Source organism: Gobio gobio (genome assembly GCF_949357685.1).
Source record: "Gobio gobio genome assembly, chromosome: 6".
Classification (NCBI taxonomy): Eukaryota; Metazoa; Chordata; class Actinopteri; order Cypriniformes; family Gobionidae; genus Gobio; species Gobio gobio.
Window position 1 is genome coordinate 6,383,281 of NC_137102.1, and position 20,900 is coordinate 6,404,180.

At 40.3% G+C, this 20,900-nt stretch overlaps 1 protein-coding gene across 2 annotated transcripts in view; it reads left to right on the forward strand.

Annotated features, from left to right (window-relative positions):
* Positions 1-20,900, forward strand: part of slc4a2a (solute carrier family 4 member 2a) — a 59,448-nt gene that overhangs the window by 25,048 nt on the left and 13,500 nt on the right. Inside the window, exons 3-16 of one of the 2 annotated variants that reach the window (XM_079819574.1) lie at positions 577-733; positions 829-1,085; positions 2,264-2,403; positions 3,685-3,917; positions 5,479-5,618; positions 6,045-6,101; positions 9,750-9,930; positions 12,351-12,486; positions 12,628-12,817; positions 12,900-13,005; positions 13,097-13,281; positions 15,108-15,324; positions 15,419-15,622; positions 15,706-15,854. In XM_079819574.1, coding sequence (XP_079675700.1) covers positions 577-733; positions 829-1,085; positions 2,264-2,403; positions 3,685-3,917; positions 5,479-5,618; positions 6,045-6,101; positions 9,750-9,930; positions 12,351-12,486; positions 12,628-12,817; positions 12,900-13,005; positions 13,097-13,281; positions 15,108-15,324; positions 15,419-15,622; positions 15,706-15,854 — 2,352 coding nt within the window. The remainder of the gene's footprint in view (positions 1-576; positions 734-828; positions 1,086-2,263; positions 2,404-3,684; positions 3,918-5,478; positions 5,619-6,044; positions 6,102-9,749; positions 9,931-12,350; positions 12,487-12,627; positions 12,818-12,899; positions 13,006-13,096; positions 13,282-15,107; positions 15,325-15,418; positions 15,623-15,705; positions 15,855-20,900) is intronic. The other variant, XM_079819575.1, reaches the window with a different exon arrangement.

Sequence of the window (20,900 nt, forward strand, 5' to 3'; positions counted from 1 at the left end):
AGATATAGAACCTGGCGAACGTGATTTCGCTTCTTGCTGAAACAAACTGCTGCGGAAAAAGTTAGTGCCATGCAAAATGTAGCCTAATGTGTAACTGTATTACTCAACACAAATGTATTGGAGTAAAAAGTAAATTTACCCGTTCATAAATGTAGTCAAGTAGAGATTAAAAGTTGCTAATATCTTTGAGACTCAGTACAACAACAAAGTAGCCAAAAAAGATACTTAAGTTCAGGAACTAATTACATTTACTCAAATACTTTACACCACTGCAAAAACTTTAGTTTTGTATTCACAACTATGTCTCTATTTGTACAAATCACTGCACATTCATGTAATTCTGCATTTTGCACACACAAGTTAAAAGGCATTTGTTTGTGGATAGTCAAACATGTCTGCAACATTTATCAAGTTCATGGATAATTGTGTGTGCATTTATTAATCATTTTGAGTCTAAAATCATCCCATAATAATGCATGTCTGCTTTTTTGCACAACAACTGCTTTGAGATCAAGCTATGTAGGCTGTTTGAAAATAAATGAAAGTGAATATTTTTGTCTCTCTGGTTATGTGTAGCCGGTTGCAGTGCATTCCCCCCCCCAGCGGTGTGACGAAGATGACGAAGGGGACTTGAACAAGACTCTAGGAGTGCAGCGCTTCCAGCAGATCCTCACGCCCGCCCAGCGCGTGCCCATCGAACAACACCGCACATTTAACGAGGAGGACTTCGAGTGTGAGAGCTTGACTCCTGATGCATTTGGTCAATAGCCTCAGAGAATGTTATCATATGAGTCCATAGTGAGTCTTTGATGTTTGTGGTGTTTGTAGATCATCGGCACACCTCTCTACACGTTCACCACCCTCTGTCTAAACACCTCCCAGAGGGCCGGAGGAAAAAGCCTGGGAGGAAACGGAAGGACGGGCGGAGGAGGAGTTCATCCATGGGAGCAGCTCCCCCGATAGATGAGGATGACGAGGATGAAGAGGCGGATGAAGATTCCTGCAGCCAGCAGGACAGAGAGGGCAATGTCACCACCACACCTACACCGGACACGGACACAGAGGTGGACCCTGAGCGGGCAGAGGTACTCAAAGCTCACGTACACACACATACACACACACACACACACAGATGTGGACAAAGTGCACAACTCCATTACTTGAGTAAAATGTAAAAGTACCACTGGTCAAATATTGCTCTGTTACAAGTGAAAGTTGTCAAAAATTATTTTTACTTAAGTAAAAGTACAGAAGTACTTGCTTTTAAAAGTACTTAAGTATCAAAAGTAAATTTCCTTTTTATGTCAACGCATTATTTTATTGTTGTTGCATTGTTGTATGAATGCACACACTGTGCCATCATGGGGGTTTAAGCTTGTCAGTGATGCTCCATCCAACATGCTAGCATACGACTATCTTGAACTCATTTTAATACTTGATTAAAAGTTACAAAGCTGCTGTCACTTTAAAGCCGAATGCACAGATCCAATACACTGATACACATCCAATATTCTCCCAAATCAACTGTGTAAATATTTTTAAAACTCGCCAAAACTGACATTTTGACATCATTTTGTGTGTATTTGTCACATCAGCTCTGACTGGATCACTCCCCAAATCGTCCCTCCCTAACATTTTTGTTTAGTTTTTATTTGTTGAGGAAAATTTCAATAGAAATTGTAATAGATTTTGTCATTCAAAACTGGTTTTATTTAGTTGTCGTCGCGTTTTCGTTGATGAAATGTTTTTCCATTTCAAGCTTTCACCAAAAATCACACCTTAATATTCTTCTACAGGTTGGACGACGAGTTTTTGAAAGCTGTGATATGGTTCATTTTAGGCAAACTTTTAAAACTTTTTATTTTTTAATCTTTTCAGAAAACTGAAACTTTCTAAGTGTAGCCATGAGTGTGCGCACTGTGCCGAGGAACTATCTTCCATTTTGCAATCAGCTGATCAGTGTTCAAAAGATGCTGGGAAATCATTGAACTTCAACAGTTATTACTGATAGGCTGTCTGCAAAAACGACTTTGGACTTCGAGGGCCTTGATAGAAATGTAGTGGAGTGAAAAGTACGATATTTGTCTTTCAAATGTAGTGAAGTTGAAGTCATAAGTTTCCAGAAAAAATAATACTTGAGCAAAGTACAGATAGTCAAAAAGTGTACTTAAGTACAGTACTCAAGTAAATGTACTTCATTACTGTCCACCTCTGCACACACACACAACATGACCTTGCTAACCCTTCTCTTGTTGGCCTGCAGTTTTTTGTATCAGAAGATGACCCTAACTCCACTACTCTAAAAAAGAACGGTGAAGCCTTGCCTCATCGAAAACTGTCAATCATACCCCATTCAACACTTCACACCAGTATCAGCATCCCAGAGGATGTCACAGCAACCGTGTAAGTGAACACGCACACAAACATAGATTACATACACTCACCTAAAGGATTATTAGGAACACCATACTAATACTGTGTTTGACCCCCTTTCGCCTTCAGAACTGCCTTAATTCTACGTGGCATTGATTCAACAAGGTGCTGAAAGCATTCTTTAGAAATGTTGGCCCATATTGATCAGATAGCATCTTGCAGTTGATGGAGATTTGTGGGATGCACATACAGGGCACGAAGCTCCCGTTCCACCACATCCCAAAGATGCTCTATTGGGTTGAGATCTGGTGACTGTGGGGGCCATTTTAGTTCAGTGAACTCATTGTCATGTTCAATAAACCAATTTGAAATGATTCGAGCTTTGTGACGGTGCATTATCCTGCTGGAAGTAGCCATCAGAGGATGTGGACATGGTGGTCATAAAGGGATGGACATGGTCAGAAACAATGCTCAGGTAGGCCGTGGCATTTAAACGATGCCCAAAAAAGTGTGCCAAGAAAACATCCCCCACACCATTACACCACCACCACCAGCCTGCACAGTGGTAACAAGGCATGATGGATCCATGTTCTCATTCTATTTACGCCAAATTCTGACTCTACCATCTGAATGTCTCAACAGAAATCGAGACTCATCAGACCAGGCAACATTTTTCCAGTCTTCAACTGTCCAATTTTGGTGAGCTTGTGCAAATTGTAGCCTCTTTTTCCTATTTGTAGTGGAGATGAGTGGTACCCGGTGGGGTCTTCTGCTGTTGTAGCCCATCCGCCTCAAGGTTGTGTGTGTTGTGGCTTCACAAATGCTTTGCTGCATATCTCGGTTGTAACGAGTGGTTATTTCAGTCAAAGTTGCTCTTCTATCAGCTTGAATCAGTCGGCTCATTCTCCTCTGACCTCTAGCATCAACAAGGCATTTTCTCCCACAGGACTGCCGCATACTGGATGTTTTTCCCTTTTCACACCATTCTTTGTAAACCCTAGAAATGGTTGTGCGTGAAAATCCCAGTAACTGAGCAGATTGTGAAATACTCAGACCGGCCCGTCTGGCACCAACAACCATGCCACGCTCAAAATTGCTTAAATCACCTTTCTTTCCCATTCTGACATTCAGTTTGGAGTTCAGGAGATTGTCTTGACCAGGACCACACCCCTAAATGCATTGAAGCAACTGCCATGTGATTGGTTGATTAGATAATTGCATTAATGAGAAATTGAACAGGTGTTCCTAATAATCCTTTAGGTGAGTGTACATGTATGTGCTCATCCTAACCATGTTCTGTTAACTCTGCAGGGGCAGAAATTGGGTTCGTAAACCGCCCAATGGCAGGCGAGTGTCCGCACCATGTTTGTTTCCAAGTTTGAGTTCGCCAGACGGCAGCGCCAAGCCCGGCCGCAGCTATGATCTGCAGGAGCGCCGCCGCACGGGCAACATGACGGGCATTGCTCTAGCACACTACCAACACATGCCCACTGACGAGAGCGAGGCACAGACGCTCGCCACGGTTGACCTGGATGGCATTAAGAGTGAGTATGTGTACAATTCGACATTCATTTGACAACGTAAGACCATTGGAGAGTTTTTACATTTATTTATATTTAAATATATGTGACCCTGAACCACAAAACCAGTCTTACGGGTCAATTTTGAAATAACAATATTTGGACAATATTTGTCCGAGATACAACTATTTGAAAATCTGGAATCTGAGGGTGCAAAAAAATCTAAATATTGAGAAAATCATCTTTAAAGTTGTCCAAATGAAGTCCTTAGCAATGCATATCACTACTAATAATACATTTTTTAAATATATATTTACGGTAGGAAATTTACTAAATATCTTTACTTAATATCCTTAGGAGTTATGGCATAAAAGAAAAGTCAATAATTTTGACCCATACTATGTATTGTTGACTATTGCCACAAATATACCCGTGCGACTTATGACTGGTTTTATGGTCCAGGGTCACACATATAATATTTTATTATATTATCCACTGCTCTTCAAAAGTTTGGGGTCTGTAAGAAGTCTCTTATGATCAGCATTAATTTGTTTGTTTTAATATATTTTAAAATATCAGTTATTCCTGTAATAGCAAATCTGAATCTTCTGCATCATTACTCCAATCTTCAGGTCACATGATATGATCCTTCAGAAATCATTCTAATATGATGATTTGCTGCACAAGAAACATTTCTTAATATCATTGTTGAATATATTTTTGTGAAAAAAAAACTGTGATTTTATATTTTTTTCCTGAGTAGAAAGTGCAAAAGAACAGCATTTATTTGAAATATTAATCTTTTGTACAGACACTAATAATAACAATAATGAGAAGAAGAATTATGATGATGATGATGATGATTATTATTATTAAATACAAAATATGTTGTTTCTAAAAAATAATATATACAATTTATAATCCAATACAATCCATAAAACATTTCTGAAATACCCCTGAAACCTGTTTAAATACCTCCCAAGGTATATAGTAAAACTTTAGATAAACTTTAAAGTGCATAATTATATTGGTTATTAGTGAGATTGGTTGTTTTTCATTATTAAGCAGCGTGCATTACACATTTCAGTAGATCATAGATCATCAGTGACGTGTTTCGAGTGCAGGAAAATGTTTTTGTGTCCCCGGCTTCTTTTCTGTTTTTTCTAGGGTTATAAAGGACTTCTTTATTTACCTTTCTGTTCTCATTCTTCTGAGAATAAATCATGTTTTCAGTGTGTACATCTAACCATCTATGGCTGTGATTCAGGAATGTGGACATTCTCAAAGGGTGCAGAGCTGCCCACTACAACTGTGCCTTTGACGTCTCTTTTGTACCCGTGTGTGTGTGTGTGTGCGTGCTGGGTATACAGACAATTTGACCAAACAATAGATCATTTTGTGACATAAAATTGAGTCATGTTGTAGTGACCGCTCAGTTGAGTTTTCAGTTTGTGTTTGTGTGTTTGGATGCTGAGTTTTGTGTGTGATGTAGCCAGTACTGTCAAGGATAGGTAAGCACTCAGATACAATGGATTGTGTTGTTCTGACATGTTTGCCGTTTTCAATTTGTCTGTCTTCCTCGCAGGTCACAGGTTTGAAGATGTCCCAGGTGTGCGGCGGCACCTGGTTAAGAAGAGCGCTAAAGGTCAGGTGGTTCACATCGGCAAGGACCACAAAGAACCCAGCAGTCGTATCCGGACTAAGCTGGATCGAACCCCACATGAGGTGAGATGCCAGCTAACTAGATTATCTTTCCCCTGTCCACTTGGAGCTGTTTTCTAGGCGTTGTGTGTTTAATGTAGTAAATCAAAAAATGCATATTATGTCTTCAGTATCACCTTAAAGCTGAACTTGTATAGTGTCACTAAATGGAGTTGTAAAAATATGATTATTAAGTATTTCCCAAACACTTCCCCATCTGTCACTTGTTTGTTTAAACATATAGCCACACCCCAAACTCACACACTTGCTGTGTTTGCCTGCTCAAATGAAAAGATCAATGTTTTGACACTTTTCAGTAAAGCAACCCAGTAATAGTGAGTAATTTTAGTTTTCTTATACTGGAGAGGAAATAGTTTTAGATGGCATGCTGTACAAAAGAAGCTGCAGTATCACTACCATTGGCTCACTGAGCCTGCTGTTGTTTATTAGAGGAGATCATGGCCCTGCTACAAGGACCACAGGGTTCGTCATGCCCAACACTTGAAGGTAGGGCGGCACAGAGCTGGTGCCATTGGTTTGTGGAACAGCTGAAGCTTGCGTGTGGTTTTTAATCACCACTTGTTTGCTGATACCACATCTGTATTTCTGGTGTTGTGGAAGGCAGAGAATGGTCACAATATCAGAACTGTGTATAACTAAGCTCACACTGGCAAAACTGTACTCATATAGAGCTGTTCAGTCATTAAATAATGGCACTTTTTGATTTAATAAGTACTTAAAGAGACTTTAATGTTTTGTTCTGCAACATGCAGCCATTATGTGGATAAAAAACTTAAAGTAGTGGCTACAGATTTCACAAGGATGTGAATTTGTGGTTTTCCAATCAGGCGACCATTGTAGTCCTTATTATACACGACCATTCAAAAGTTTGGGGACGGTAACAACATTTCCAAAAGAAATTAATACTTTTAAAGGGGTGATGAATTGAGAAATCAACTTCCCTTTGTGCCTTTGATATATAAAAGTTCATCGTGATATAAGCAGTGGCGGCTGGTGATAATTATTTTTTGGGGGGGGCCTTTTTTTTCAGTATCAAGATGCATGTTGACTAAATTCAAGCATTAAAGAGAAAACAGTGTCTTCACTTTTATCTTTTTACACATTCATTTCCCACATTTAACTGAATGAGGAAATGAAAAACAAAAGAAAACAGCCACAACAGACTAGCATGTTGACTACTTGAACACACATTTTGCTCTCCTTTCTTTCTGGCCAGCAAATTTCTCAATGACTCTCTGATTAAAGTCAGTCATCTCAGTAGTGTCATGACGTTTGCATTTTTCAGTTAGATATTCGAGGTCTCTTACCCCCGTTGTTTTCCACAAAACTTCAGTACCAACACTTTGAAATAAATGACAGGGAAAGCAATAAAGGGCATTGATAACAACACATCCAGCCAGCCACCTACATTTCTCATAACAAGCGTGTGAAGCTCAGAGTGCAGCTTCATCCTCTGTCACTGTCGCCCGCGCACTTTCGCTTTAGTGGCCAAGAATGGAAAGTTGAATGACAGGTGACGAGAACCAATCAGATTGGAGAAAATAACACGCATCCAATTCTGATTCGCGAGTGACCTGCGTCCGGAGGAGGATCTTTAAGAACCAATTAGAGACCAGATTCAGGTCACATGCTGCCTGTATATTTTTAGACTCAGATAGACGTCCATTTGTCCGGCGTCCCTCGCGCATGAAACCGCATGAAACATATTGAAAAGCATATAAAATAGTTAACCGATCAAAGACAGTTTTTATTAAATGCTGAGGCTCTTACTAACAGCCAGCACATCGTATGAGTAAACTATTTTATTTTTATTTCACTTTTATATCATTTTTGCATACATGTATATTTCTGGAATTTTGATGGGGGCCGCGCCCCAGCGCCCTCTATTGACCAGCCGCCAGTTTCAGAGCTGAAAACTTCCTTGTTAGTCAAAGAAAAGCTTTTATTGACACCAGGCCCAGCAAACGAGAGATCTCACAATATGTCGAGAATGCAGAAGCGCCGCCTCAAGCCCGCCCACCGACTTGTGGAGCTAAACGGATCACGCTAACGAGCAATAAACATGCCGGTTCCAGCTCACATGCTTAAGACATTGCGCGTTTGTTCGCTTCATTTTACCGCGAATCGATTGTAAACAAGATACAGGTCGAGATTAAAACACAATGCTGTGCCTTCTATATTGGATCCGACAGGAATGAAGCAACACACACTTATGTGAGTAAAACATATGTTAGTGTTGCATTGTCATAGATCGTTTGTTATCTTTCGATAACATACCTTAGCGCGCTGTCACAGGCTGGAGAATCCTTTATTTGAGGTGTTATTGGTTCCTTCGTGATCATACTCGGACTTGTAACGCCAGGGCTCGCAGTCGCAAAGTGTGTGTGTGTGTGTGTGTACGGTTAGTGGTTATATTCATTGAACGGGCCGGCCAAGTAATAAAAAAATAACATTCCAATCAATCGCTGGTGGATGAGAGATGAATCATTGTGTTTGTTTGATAAAGATATTTTGCGAGCCCTGTTAGCGTTTCTCCAGACGCTTTCAAAACAATTCCCACATGTACCGAGGGAAGCTGAAGCTCATTAAATATGCAAATCTTATCCAATCCTAGCCGTGTGCGTTTACTTCCAAGTCTTCAGTGCGGCACGCCCACAGAAACCAAGCATCCCTTGTCAAAAAATCCTAAAGGATTCCAATAAGAAACCTGTACAGGATTTATGTCTTTTCCTATAAGATTCTTATCTGATTCCTATTGGATTCTGTGGGAATTGTCTTATAAGACAATACTTAAATATCCTGTAGGATAATTTCTACAGGATTTGAATGGGATTGGGTCTCTGCTAAGTGAAATTCCATTAAATTAAACACAATGTCCAATAAGATTCTAAGAATCCAATAAGATCCTACAGGACAAAGTGAAATTCCTTTAAAATAAATCAGAATGTCCAATAGGATTCTAAGAATCCAATAAGATCCTACAGGATAAAGTGAAATTCCAATAGGATTTTTTGACAAGGGGTTTCTTCAGAGAGCCTCAAAACCAAGGCAGAAAATAGCCTATTACTTATTCATTAGGATGTTTTTGAATGTAAAAACCACACAAACATCATAAGTTGACCTCAGACAACAGTATAAAAAAAATTAAAACGCCAGTTCATGACACCTTTAATAATTCGGCAAAGGATGTTGTTACAAAAGATTTCACATAAAAGCTGTTCTTTTCAACTTTCTATTCATCAAAGAACCCAGAAAAAAAATGTTTGCACAAAAATATTAAGTAGGACAACCATGTTCAACACTGATAATAATAAAAAATGTTTCTTGAGCACCAAATAAACAATGATTTCATGTGACACTAAAGACTGGAGTAATGATGCAAAAAAAAAATTCAGCTGTTTGCCACCACAAGAATAAAAACATTTTTTGGGATGTATTTAAATAGAAAACAGTCATTTTTAATAAATATTACTATTTTAACTTTATTTTTTAAACAAATACAGTATGTTTGATGACTTGATATACTTTGATCAGATATGCTTGATGAGTATAAGAAAAGAAAATCAAACCTACCAAACCCAAACTTTTGAATGGTAGTGTATCTTATATATATATTAAAAAACTGCAATTCTCAAAGCGCACACAATACTCCCGAATTCACATTTGAGGTGTGTAGTTTAAAGTCTCTTCAAGTAGTGTTAACCACATACCGTATTTTACCCATAAATTGAAACCTCTATTCCAATAACCCATTAGAAATGCTTTAAATTAGTTTTAGGACCAGAAACTGAACAGCTCTACTGACAACATAACAACAGATAAAATATGCAGATATTTTTGGCTGGCTTGCCTGAAAAGATTGCTCTTGTCTGAAAGAACTGCAGATAAACTCTGCTTCCTCTAACAAAGTGTATAGCATTACCTGCCATGATGCATGAACTATAGAAGTACTTTGTTTAGTTTTTTGCTAAAGGTTGTAAGGTGTTGTAAACTGTTTTGTATGTTAGATTATATGGAAAATGTTTACCAAACCAAACCCCATATAATTCCTTGTAACTCTTTCCATCAAATTAGCTGTACTGGAAAGCTGTATAAGAACGCTCATATAAGTCATAAGTGTATGTGCTCTCTCAGGTGTTTGTTGAGCTGAATGAGTTAGTGATGGATAAGAACCAGGAGATGCAGTGGAGGGAAACGGCTCGTTGGATAAAGTTTGAGGAGGATGTGGAGGAGGAGACCGAGCGCTGGGGGAAACCTCACGTCGCTTCGCTCTCATTCCGCAGCCTGCTGGAGCTCCGCAGGACCATTTCACACGGTCAGAGACTGAAATACAGTTCTTTTATTATTGAATCAAATATAAAACTTATATTTCTATTATTATATTAAAATATAATATGTGATATATATAATTGCTTGTCTATATTCTTTTGATTCCTTATATATTTAAAGAGGACCCATTATGTTTTTTTACATTTTCAACATGTTTTGGTGTGTAATGTTGCTGTTTGAGCTTGAAAAAGTTAAAAAGTACACAGTCCACTCTATATCAGTAAGCACTGATTCTGAACTGAAATGCTTCGAGTCTTGAGTTTGTTCTCGGAAGAAATTGACCCGTTGTTACATTTTTGGAGAGGTGCGCGTCAGGGTACGTTTTAAGGTACGCGCGCAACACACAGCCTACGGCGTACTACACTCGACGCATAAATTGGACTTTAGTGTGTTGAAACTTGTGGTTATGCTACACGCTCAAAGCAGCCAATCACAGCACAATGATCCAGCCGGCCAATCAGAGCACATTGTGCTTTTTAGAAGGAGAGGCTTCATCGAGACTGGAACTGTTACTGACAAACTGGGAAGAGAGATGCTGCAATAATATAAAATATGTGAAAAATAAGGTGTTTTTTTGAACATTCAAGCATGAAAACGCATTCTCGCAGACCTTAAAGACAAAATCAAGACTTTATAAAAGGGCTAAAGTTTGGTGGAGGGGGGATTATGGTGTGGGGGTTGTTTTCAGGGGTTGGGCTTGGCCCCTTAGTTCCAGTGAAAGGAACTCTTAATGCTTCACCAAGACATTTTGGACAATTTCATGCTCCCAACTTTGTGGGAACAGTTTGGGGACGGCCCTTTCCTGTTCCAACATCACTGCAACAATATAAAATATGTGAAAAATAAGGTGTTTTTTTGAACATTCAAGCATGAAAACGTAGCCTGGATGCCAGCCGAACTTAGCCCCGCCCACAACATTTGAGGTCGGGAAGTTCGGTCTGGACTTGATCCGTTGTGGTGCAAATATGCTCGAACTCGGACCAATCAAATTGTCAGGGCGGGCTTTATACGATGATGGACAGATGATCAACAGCAACGTAATCATGCACGTTACCAAAGAGCGCTTGGGTTGAACTCGTTTACTAAACGAAAAACTTGTTCGAATATGCATTCACCTTTAATATTTCTCTCAAAAATGATAATCGTGTTGCTAAGTACTCCGTGTATCCTTTTTTACAACAGCCGCAAAGATTGTTTACACTCATCTTCTTCTTCTACTTCTTCCAGTGTGCGTGCAGTTGAGTTCTGTTGACAACTATGTGTCGCTCCATTGCTCTGATTGGTTGTAGGTCTATCCAATTGAGTGCAGAGGCATTTTCTTTCCTGGTTCGGTTAAAACACGCCCCATAATCACAGCCCGATGGAGCAGAATCAGACTCATATTCTGACTAGAATTGAGTATGACGACGTCAGGCTAATGAAAACGCACACCATAAAGACAAAATCAAGACTTTGTAAAAGGGCATAATATGGCCTCTTTAAAGGATTAGTTCACTTTTAAATAAACTTTTGCTGATAATTTACTCAAGATGTCAATGTCTTTCTTTCTAAAGTTGAAAAGAAATTAAGCTTTTTGATGAAAACATTCCAGGATCGTTCTCCATATAAAGGACTTCAATGGGCTCCAAACGGTTTCAAGGTCCAAGTGACAATTTCAGTACAGCTTCAAAGGGCTTTAAACGATACCAAACGATGAATAAGGGTCTTATCTAGCGAAACGATCAGTTTCTGCGGGAAACCGAGCAGTATTTATGCTATTATTTTACCTCTTATCAGACGAATGTGATCATCTCTGAGCTCCGCCATAACTTCCGGCAAGTGAGGTCAAAATATAGATGTATACATAGATGCCTCATTAGCGCTTGCACGGATCAGTAGAATGAGGCATCTACTATCGATATATCTATGACCAGGCTCATATTTGACCTCACTTAGCGGAAGTTATGGCGGAGCTCAGAGATGATCACGTTCGTCTGATAAGAGGTAAAATAATAGCATAAATACTGCTCGGTTTCCCGCAGAAACTGATCGTTTCGCTAGACAAGACCCTTATTCATCGTCTGGTATCGTTTAAAGCCCTCTGAAGCTGTAAAGAAACTTTAATTTGGACCTTGAATCGTTTGGAGCCCATTGAAGTCCATTATATGGAGAAAAACCCTGGAAAGTTTTCATCAAAAAACGTAATTTCTTTTCGACTGCAGAAAGACATGGACATCTTGGATGACGTGGGTGAGTAAATTATCAGCAAAAGTTTATCTAAAAGTGAACTAATCCTTTAAAATATATTCTGAGCACTATATTACAGCCAGCTCGTGACTGAAATGCTTTCATTGTATACGTTTTGTGGTGTGTTTTGGAAGAAGTGCCTTTTGGTGTGTCTGATGTATTGATGATCTAATTTTACAGGTGCAGTGTTGTTGGATCTGGACCAGAAGACCCTTCCTGGTATTGCTCATCAGGTTGTGGAGCAAATGATTATCTCAGATCAGATCAGGGCAAAGGACAGAGCCAACGTGCTCCGAGCCCTGCTCCTCAAACACAGGTTAGTTCACACAGGTTCTGTGAACATTACATTGCATATCTCCAAAAACATCCCCTTGAAGATACTCGACTATTCAGGACCATCTTACTCATTTGGATCATGCTGCTGAATCTTCTGCTTTTTTGTTCTTCTGTTTGTCAGTCACCCGAGTGATGGCAAGGAGCACAGCTTCTTTAATCGAAACATCTCTGCAACCAGCCTTGGCTCTCTCATATCCCATTACCAAAGCAGTAACCATATCGCCGTGCCTGAGCCCCCTGCCACAGACCCGCTCATTGGAGGACTGCGTAATTTTGCGTCACGCAGTAGTGTAGACTTAGATAAGAATGAGGTACTGTGTTCATTACATTCTCTGTGAGTCAACGAAAGGTAAAAAAGACAAACAATAGACCTTTTCCTCATTGTTTCCACAGAGAGACACATCCCAGATTTTTGGTTTGCACAAGACCAAATCTAAACATGAGCTGAAGTTGCTTGAGAAGATTCCAGAGGATGCAGAAGCGACCGTCGTCCTTGTGGGTGCGTTCTTAGCTCTGTGAAATCTCAAGAGTAGACATATGACATACTACATCGGTTAAAGCCTTGACGCAGATGATCTCGATTTTCACAGGTAGCGTGGGTTTCCTGGACCAGCCCACTATGTCCTTTGTGAGACTGCAGGAAGCAGTTCTGTTAGAGTCAGTTCTAGAAGTGCCGGTTCCAGTACGGTTTATTTTCGTGCTCCTTGGCCCACCCAGTGCCAACGTTGACTACCACCAAATCGGCCGCTCCATATCAACACTTATGTCGGATAAAGTAAGCACACAAGACACTATCAAGTCTCATTAAATAAGGGATAGTTCACAAAAAATGTATATTCTGACTTATTCTGTTTACACTATATTGCCAAATGTAACTTTTTATTTAAGTCATTGTCACCCCTCCAAATCCTTGAATTCAGGTGTAGATGCAATGGTGTTTAATATAGAGTGTTCTATACTAAAATAGATTTGACAAGGGGGTAAGACAAATAAACTGTCAAGATACATTCTCTAAAAACATGTCTAATTATATCTTATGTACATTTATGAGGTAAAAAAGTGAGATTTGTATTATATAGCCTACACTATATTGCCAAAAGTATTGGGACACCCCTCCAAATCATTGAATTCAGGTGTTCAATCACTTCCATGGCCACAGGTGTATAAATCAAGCTCCGTGATCGGTTGCCACCTGTGCAATAAGTCCATTCTGGAAATTTCCTCACTACTAAATATTCCACGCTCAACTGTTAGGGGTGTTATAACAAAGTGGAAGCAATTGGGAACAACAGCAACTCAGCCATGAAGTGATAGGCCATGTAAAATCACAGAGCGGGGTCAGCGCATGCTGAGGGACACAGAAGTCGCCAACTTTCTGCAGAGTCAAGAGCTCCAGACCTCCAAACTTCTGTGTCCTTCAGATGAGCTCAAGAACAGTGTGTAGAGCTTCATGGAATGGGTTTCCATGGCCGAGCAGCTCATCCAAGCCTTACATCACCAAGTGCAATGCAAAGCGTGGGATGCAGTGGGGTAAAGCGCGCCGCCACTGGACTCTAGAGCAGCGGAGACATGTTCTCTGGAGTGACCAATCACGCTTCTCTGTCTGGCAATCCGATGAACCGCCAAGTGTAAAGTTTGGTGGAGGGGGGATTATGGTGTTGTTTTTCAGGGGTTGGGTTCCAGGGGAAAGGAACGCTTAATGCTTCAGCATACCAAGACATTTTAGACAATTTCATGCTCCCAAGCATCATGCTCTCACAATGCTTCATGCTTTGTGGGAACAGTTTGGGGACGGCCCCTTCCTGTCCCAACATGACTGACCAGTGCACAAAGCGTCGCTCCATAAAGACATGGATGAGCAAGTTTGGTGTGGAGGAACTTGAGTCCTGACCTCAACCCGATAGAACAGCTTTGGGATGAATTAGAGCAGAGACTGAGAGCCAGGCCTTCTCCTCCAACATCAGTGCCTGACCTCACATATGCGCTTCTAGAAGAATCCCCATAAACACACTCCTAAACCCTGTGGAAAGCCTTCCCAGAAGAGTTGAAGCTGTTAGAGCTGCAAAGGATGGCCAACTCCATATTAAACCCTACGGATTAAGAATGCGATGTCATTAAAGTTCATGTGAATTTGAAGGCAGGCGTCCCAAAACTTGTGGCAATATAGGTGTATGTAAATCCTTAAAACAAGATACATTTACTGATACTGATAGTAAGACTTTGAGAGAGTATACACTGCCCTTTTGAGCTTTGGTTAAAGCTGCATTTATTTGATCAAAAATACAGTAAAAACAGTAATAATATTAATATTTTTGTTGATACTGAGATGCATTTTTTTTCTAAGAATTTCTTAAGATTCTTTGAGGAATGGAAAGTTCAAAATAGCATTTATTTAAAAAAAAAAAATTGTATAATTGTAAATATCTTTATGGTCATATTTGATACATTTAATGCTTGCTTGCTGAATAAAATCATTCATTTCTCTAAACTAAAATCATACTGACCCCAAACTTTTTAACAGTAGTGCATCTTTAATACATGTATATGTTGTCTAACTGCTCTGTGAGTAAGTAAAAGTGGTATTTCAAACGTCCCTTCCAGCACTTTCATGAGGCGGCATATATGGCAGATGAGCGCCAGGACCTGCTGACAGCCATCAACAGCTTCCTGGACTGCAGCATTGTGCTTCCTCCATCTGAGTTTGGAGGAGATGAGCTGTTGCATTCAATCGCTCGCTTCCAGAAAGAGATTCTTCAAAAGAGACATGAGCAAGAGGTCAAACTACAGGCCAAGGAACTTAAGAGCCCCGATGACACGGGTAGACACAGAATACACAAGAGAACAGATTAGTTTCCTGTTTGTTCAATATAAATGTAATGAATGACCATTTTATTCATTCTTAATGTTCTCAGCTCTTCATCCACCTTTGAAACCTGTGGACGATCCTCTTCAGAGGACGGGTCGGCTGTTTGGCGGGGTTATCCGAGATGCACGGCGCCGTTACCCGAAATATATCAGTGACTTTAAGGATGCCTTAAGTCCTCAGTGCATGGCCACAGTCATATTCATTTACTTTGCTGCCCTTTCTCCTGCTGTCACCTTTGGAGGACTATTGGGTTCGTTAAAGCGGTTATATTTATTACCTGTTTTTAGTCAAGGTACCTTTGCCTGATCAAATATATATTTCTCTCTTCCCCAGGTGAAAAGACAGATGGTTTGATAGGTGTGTCCGAGCTGATTATTTCCACAGCCGTGCAGGGGATGTTGTTCTGCCTGCTCGGGGCTCAGCCTCTGCTGGTGGTGGGCTTCTCTGGACCCCTTCTAGTGTTTGAAGAGTCCTACTATTCAGTTAGTATTTCTAATACATTAATACAAGTAGTTAACGAATGAAACCTTATTGTAAAGTGTTACCGGTGTATTTAGACTGAAATAACTAAATTAAAATACTGGCTGTGCTATTGCAATGCATTTAGTTCTTGGTTTAGTGAAAGATACTCTATGTAACTTTTAGACCTCTAGCAGTAAATAAAACCTTGATTTGTTGACCCTTTACAATAGATAATGCTTTACAATGAACTGAGCTATATTTGGCAATTATCGGTTTAATAAAATACCTTACTCATCTGTTGAGTAAGTACTCACTCCCATACTTTGAAAATATCTACTCACCTGTTGAGTACTCACTCCCATACTCAGAAAATACCTACTCATCTGTTGAGTACTCACCCCCATGCTCTGAAAATATCTACTCACCTGTTGAGTAAGTACTCACTCCCATACTCTGAAAATATCTACTCACCTGTTGAGTAAGTGCTCACTCCCATACTCAGAAAATACCTACTCATCTGTTGAGTACTCACCCCCATGCTCTGAAAATATCTACTCACCTGTTGAGTAAGTACTCACTCCCATACTCTGAAAATATCTACTCACCTGTTGAGTAAGTACTCACTCCCATACTCTGAAAATATCTACTCACCTGTTGAGTAAGTGCTCACTCCCATACTCTGAAAATATCTACTCACCTGTTGAGTAAGTACTCACTCCCATACTCAGAAAATATCTACTCACCTGTTGAGTAAGTGCTCACTCCCATACTCTGAAAATACCTTACTCATCTGTTGAGTAAGTACTCACTCCCATACTTTGAAAATATCTACTCACCTGTTGAGTAAGTGCTCACCCCCATGCTCTGAAAATATCTACTCACCTGTTGAGTAAGTACTCACTCCCATACTCAGAAAATATCTACTCATCTGTTGAGTAAGTGCTCACTCCCATACTCTGAAAATATCTACTCACCTGTTGAGTAAGTACTCACTCCCATATTCTGAAAATATCTACTCACCTGTTGAGTAAGTGCTCACTCCCATACTCTGAAAATACCTTACTCATCTGTTGAGTAAGTACTCACTCCCATACTTTGAAAATATCTACTCACCTGTTGAGTAAGTACTCACTCCCATACTCAGAAAATATCTACTCACCTGTTGAGTAAGTGCTCACTCCCATACTCTGAAAATACCTTACTCATCTGTTGAGTAAGTACTCACTCCCATACTTTGAAAATATCTACTCACCTGTTGAGTAAGTGCTCACCCCCATGCTCTGAAAATATCTACTCACCTGTTGAGTAAGTACTCACTCCCATACTCAGAAAATATCTACTCACCTGTTGAGTAAGTGCTCACTCCCATACTCTGAAAATACCTTACTCATCTGTTGAGTAAGTACTCACTTCCATACTTTGAAAATATCTACTCACCTGTTGAGTACTCACCCCCATGCTCTGAAAATATCTACTCACCTGTTGAGTAAGTACTCACTCCCATACTCTGAAAATATCTACTCACCTGTTGAGTAAGTACTCACTCCCATACTCTGAAAATATCTACTCACCTGTTGAGTAAGTACTCACTCCCATACTCTGAAAATATCTTCTCACCTGTTGAGTAAGTACTCACTCCCATACTCTGAAAATATCTACTCACCTGTTGAGTAAGTACTCACTCCCATACTCTGAAAATACCTTCCTTACCTGTTGAGTACTCACTCCCATACTCAGAAAATACCTACTCACCTGTTGAGTAGGTACTCACTCCCATACTCTGAAAATACCTTACTCACCTGTTGAGTACTCACTCCCATACTCAGAAAATACCTACTCACCTGTTGAGTAAGTACTCACTCCCATACTCAGAAAATACCTACTCACCTGTTGAGTAAGTGCTCACCCCCATGCTCTGAAAATATCTACTCACCTGTTGAGTAAGTACTCACTCCCATACTCTGAAAATACCTTACTCACCTGTTGAGTACTCACTCCCATACTCTGAAAATACCTACTCACCTGTTGAGTAAGTACTCACTCCCATACTCTGAAAATACCTACTCACCTGTTGAGTAAGTACTCACTCTCATACTCTGAAAATACCTACTCACCTGTTGAGTAAGTGCTCACTCCCATACTCTGAAAATACCTACTCACCTGTTGAGTAAGTACTCACTCCCATACTCTGAAAATACCTACTCATCTGTTGAGTAAGTACTCACTCCCATACTCTGAAAATACCTACTCATCTGTTGAGTAAGTACTCACTCCCATACTCTGAAAATACCTTACTCACCTGTTGAGTAAGTACTCAGTCCCATACTCTGAAAATACCTACTCATCTGTTGAGTAAGTACTCACTCCCATACTCTGAAAATACCTACTCACCTGTTGAGTAAGTACTCAGTCCCATACTCTGAAAATACCTTACTCACCTGTTGAGTAAGTACTCAGTCCCATACTCTGAAAATACCTACTCATCTGTTGAGTAAGTACTCACTCCCATACTCTGAAAATACCTTACTCACCTGTTGAGTAAGTACTCAGTCCCATACTCTGAAAATACCTACTCATCTGTTGAGTAAGTACTCACTCCCATACTCTGAAAATACCTACTCATCTGTTGAGTAAGTACTCAGTCCCATACTCTGAAAATACCTTACTCACCTGTTGAGTAAGTACTCACTCCCATACTCTGAAAATACCTACTCACCTGTTGAGTAAGTACTCAGTCCCATACTCTGAAAATACCTTACTCCCCTGTTGAGTAAGTGCTCACCCCCATGCTCTGAAAATACCTTCTCACCTGTTGAGTAAGTACTCACTCCCATACTCTGAAAATACTTACTCACCTGTTGAGTAAGTACTCAGTCCCATACTCTGAAAATACCTTACTCACCTGTTGAGTAAGTACTCACTCCCATACTCTGAAAATACCTACTCACCTGTTGAGTAAGTACTCACTCCCATACTCTGAAAATACCTACTCACCTGTTGAGTAAGTACTCAGTCTCATACTCTGAAAATACCTTACTCATCTGTTGAGTAAGTACTCACTCCCATACTCTGAAAATACCTACTCACCTGTTGAGTAAGTACTCAGTCCCATACTCTGAAAATACCTTACTCCCCTGTTGAGTAAGTGCTCACCCCCATGCTCTGAAAATACCTTCTCACCTGTTGAGTAAGTACTCAGTCCCATACTCTGAAAATACCTTACTCCCCTGTTGAGTAAGTGCTCACCCCCATGCTCTGAAAATACCTTCTCACCTGTTGAGTAAGTACTCACCCCCATGCTCTGAAAATACCTTCTCACCTGTTGAGTAAGTACTCACTCCCATACTCTGAAAATACCTACTCACCTGTTGAGTAAGTACTCACTCCCATACTCTGAAAATACCTACTCACCTGTTGAGTAAGTGCTCACCCCCATGCTCTGAAAATACCTACTCACCTGGTGAGTAAGTACTTAGTCCCATACTCTGAAAATACCTTACTCACCTGTTGAGTAAGTGCTCACCCCCATGCTCTGAAAATACCTTCTCACCTGTTGAGTAAGTACTCGCTCCCATACTCTGAAAATACCTTACTCACCTGTTGGGTAAGTACTCACTCCCATACTCTGAAAATACCTACTCACCTGTTGAGTAAGTACTCAGTCCCATACTCTGAAAATACCTACTCCCCTGTTGAGTACTCACTCCCATACTCTGAAAATAACTACTCCCCTGTTGAGTACTCACTCCCATACTCTGAAAATACCTACTCACATGTTGAGTAAGTACTCAGTCCCATACTCTGAAAATACCTACTCCCCTGTTGAGTACTCACTCCCATACTCTGAAAATACCTACTCCCCTGTTGAGTACTCACTCCCATACTCTGAAAATACCTACTCCCCTGTTGAGTAAGTACTCACTCCCATACTCTGAAAATACCTACTCACCTGTTGAGTAAGTACTCACTCCCATACTCTGAAAATACCTACTCCCCTGTTGAGTACTCACTCCCATACTCTGAAAATACCTACTCCCCTGTTGAGTAAGTACTCACTCCCATACTCTGAAAATACCTACTCACCTGTTGAGTAAGTACTCACTCCCATACTCTGAAAATACCTACTCACCTGTTGAGTAAGTACTCACTCCCATACTCTGAAAATACCTTCTCACCTGTTGGGTAAGTACTCACTCCCATACTCTGAAAATATCTACTCACCTGTTGAGTAAGTACTCACTCCCATACTCTGAAAATAACTACTCCCCTGTTGAGTAAGGTATTTTAGGTATTTTCAGTTCTCACCATCCATAAAAAGCCAAGGAAATGTTGATTCTTGTTTTATTACAAGTCGTGTTCTCATTTTGTCATCAGACTCACCTCTGGTCAGCATATTTTTTTTAAACGGATGATTCCCTGGAGGTTTGAGATTTAGCTGCTTCAAGTCAAACTTTCCCGCTCGTTGTGATAACTATCCCACACCATACACACATTAAAGTAGCCGGAGCAACTTGACGAGACATACATGGGCGAGGGATACATGTATGCAATTTCCTCCAAAAACCATTCCGACAGGTCTAAAATATACACTCTTACCATAGTGAATCAGGGGAAGACAAACACATGTTTTGGAAGAAGGATTAATGATAAAAAATAAACATGATGACATGTAGCCAAGTACACTCAACCCAAGTTGGGTTGAAAATGGACTAACCCAGCCATTGGGTTGTTTTAACCAAGCGATTGGGTTGTTTTAAGCAAACATTTAACCCAACCGCTGGGTTAAAACAACCCAATTGCTGGGTAGTCCATTTTCAACCCAACTTGGGTTATTTTTAACCCAGCATTTTTTAGAGTGTATGTGTCCCATACTCTGAATTTGTGCTAATTCACACATCCAAGTACACACACACACACACAGCAGTGAGTATTGAACACCCGGAGCAGTGGGCAGTCATTTTTGCTGCGGCGCCTGGGGAACGATTGAGGGTTAGGGGCCTTGGGCCCTAGCCTGGATGCCAGCCGAACTTAGCCCCGCCCACAACATTTTAACTCGGGCAGTTAGG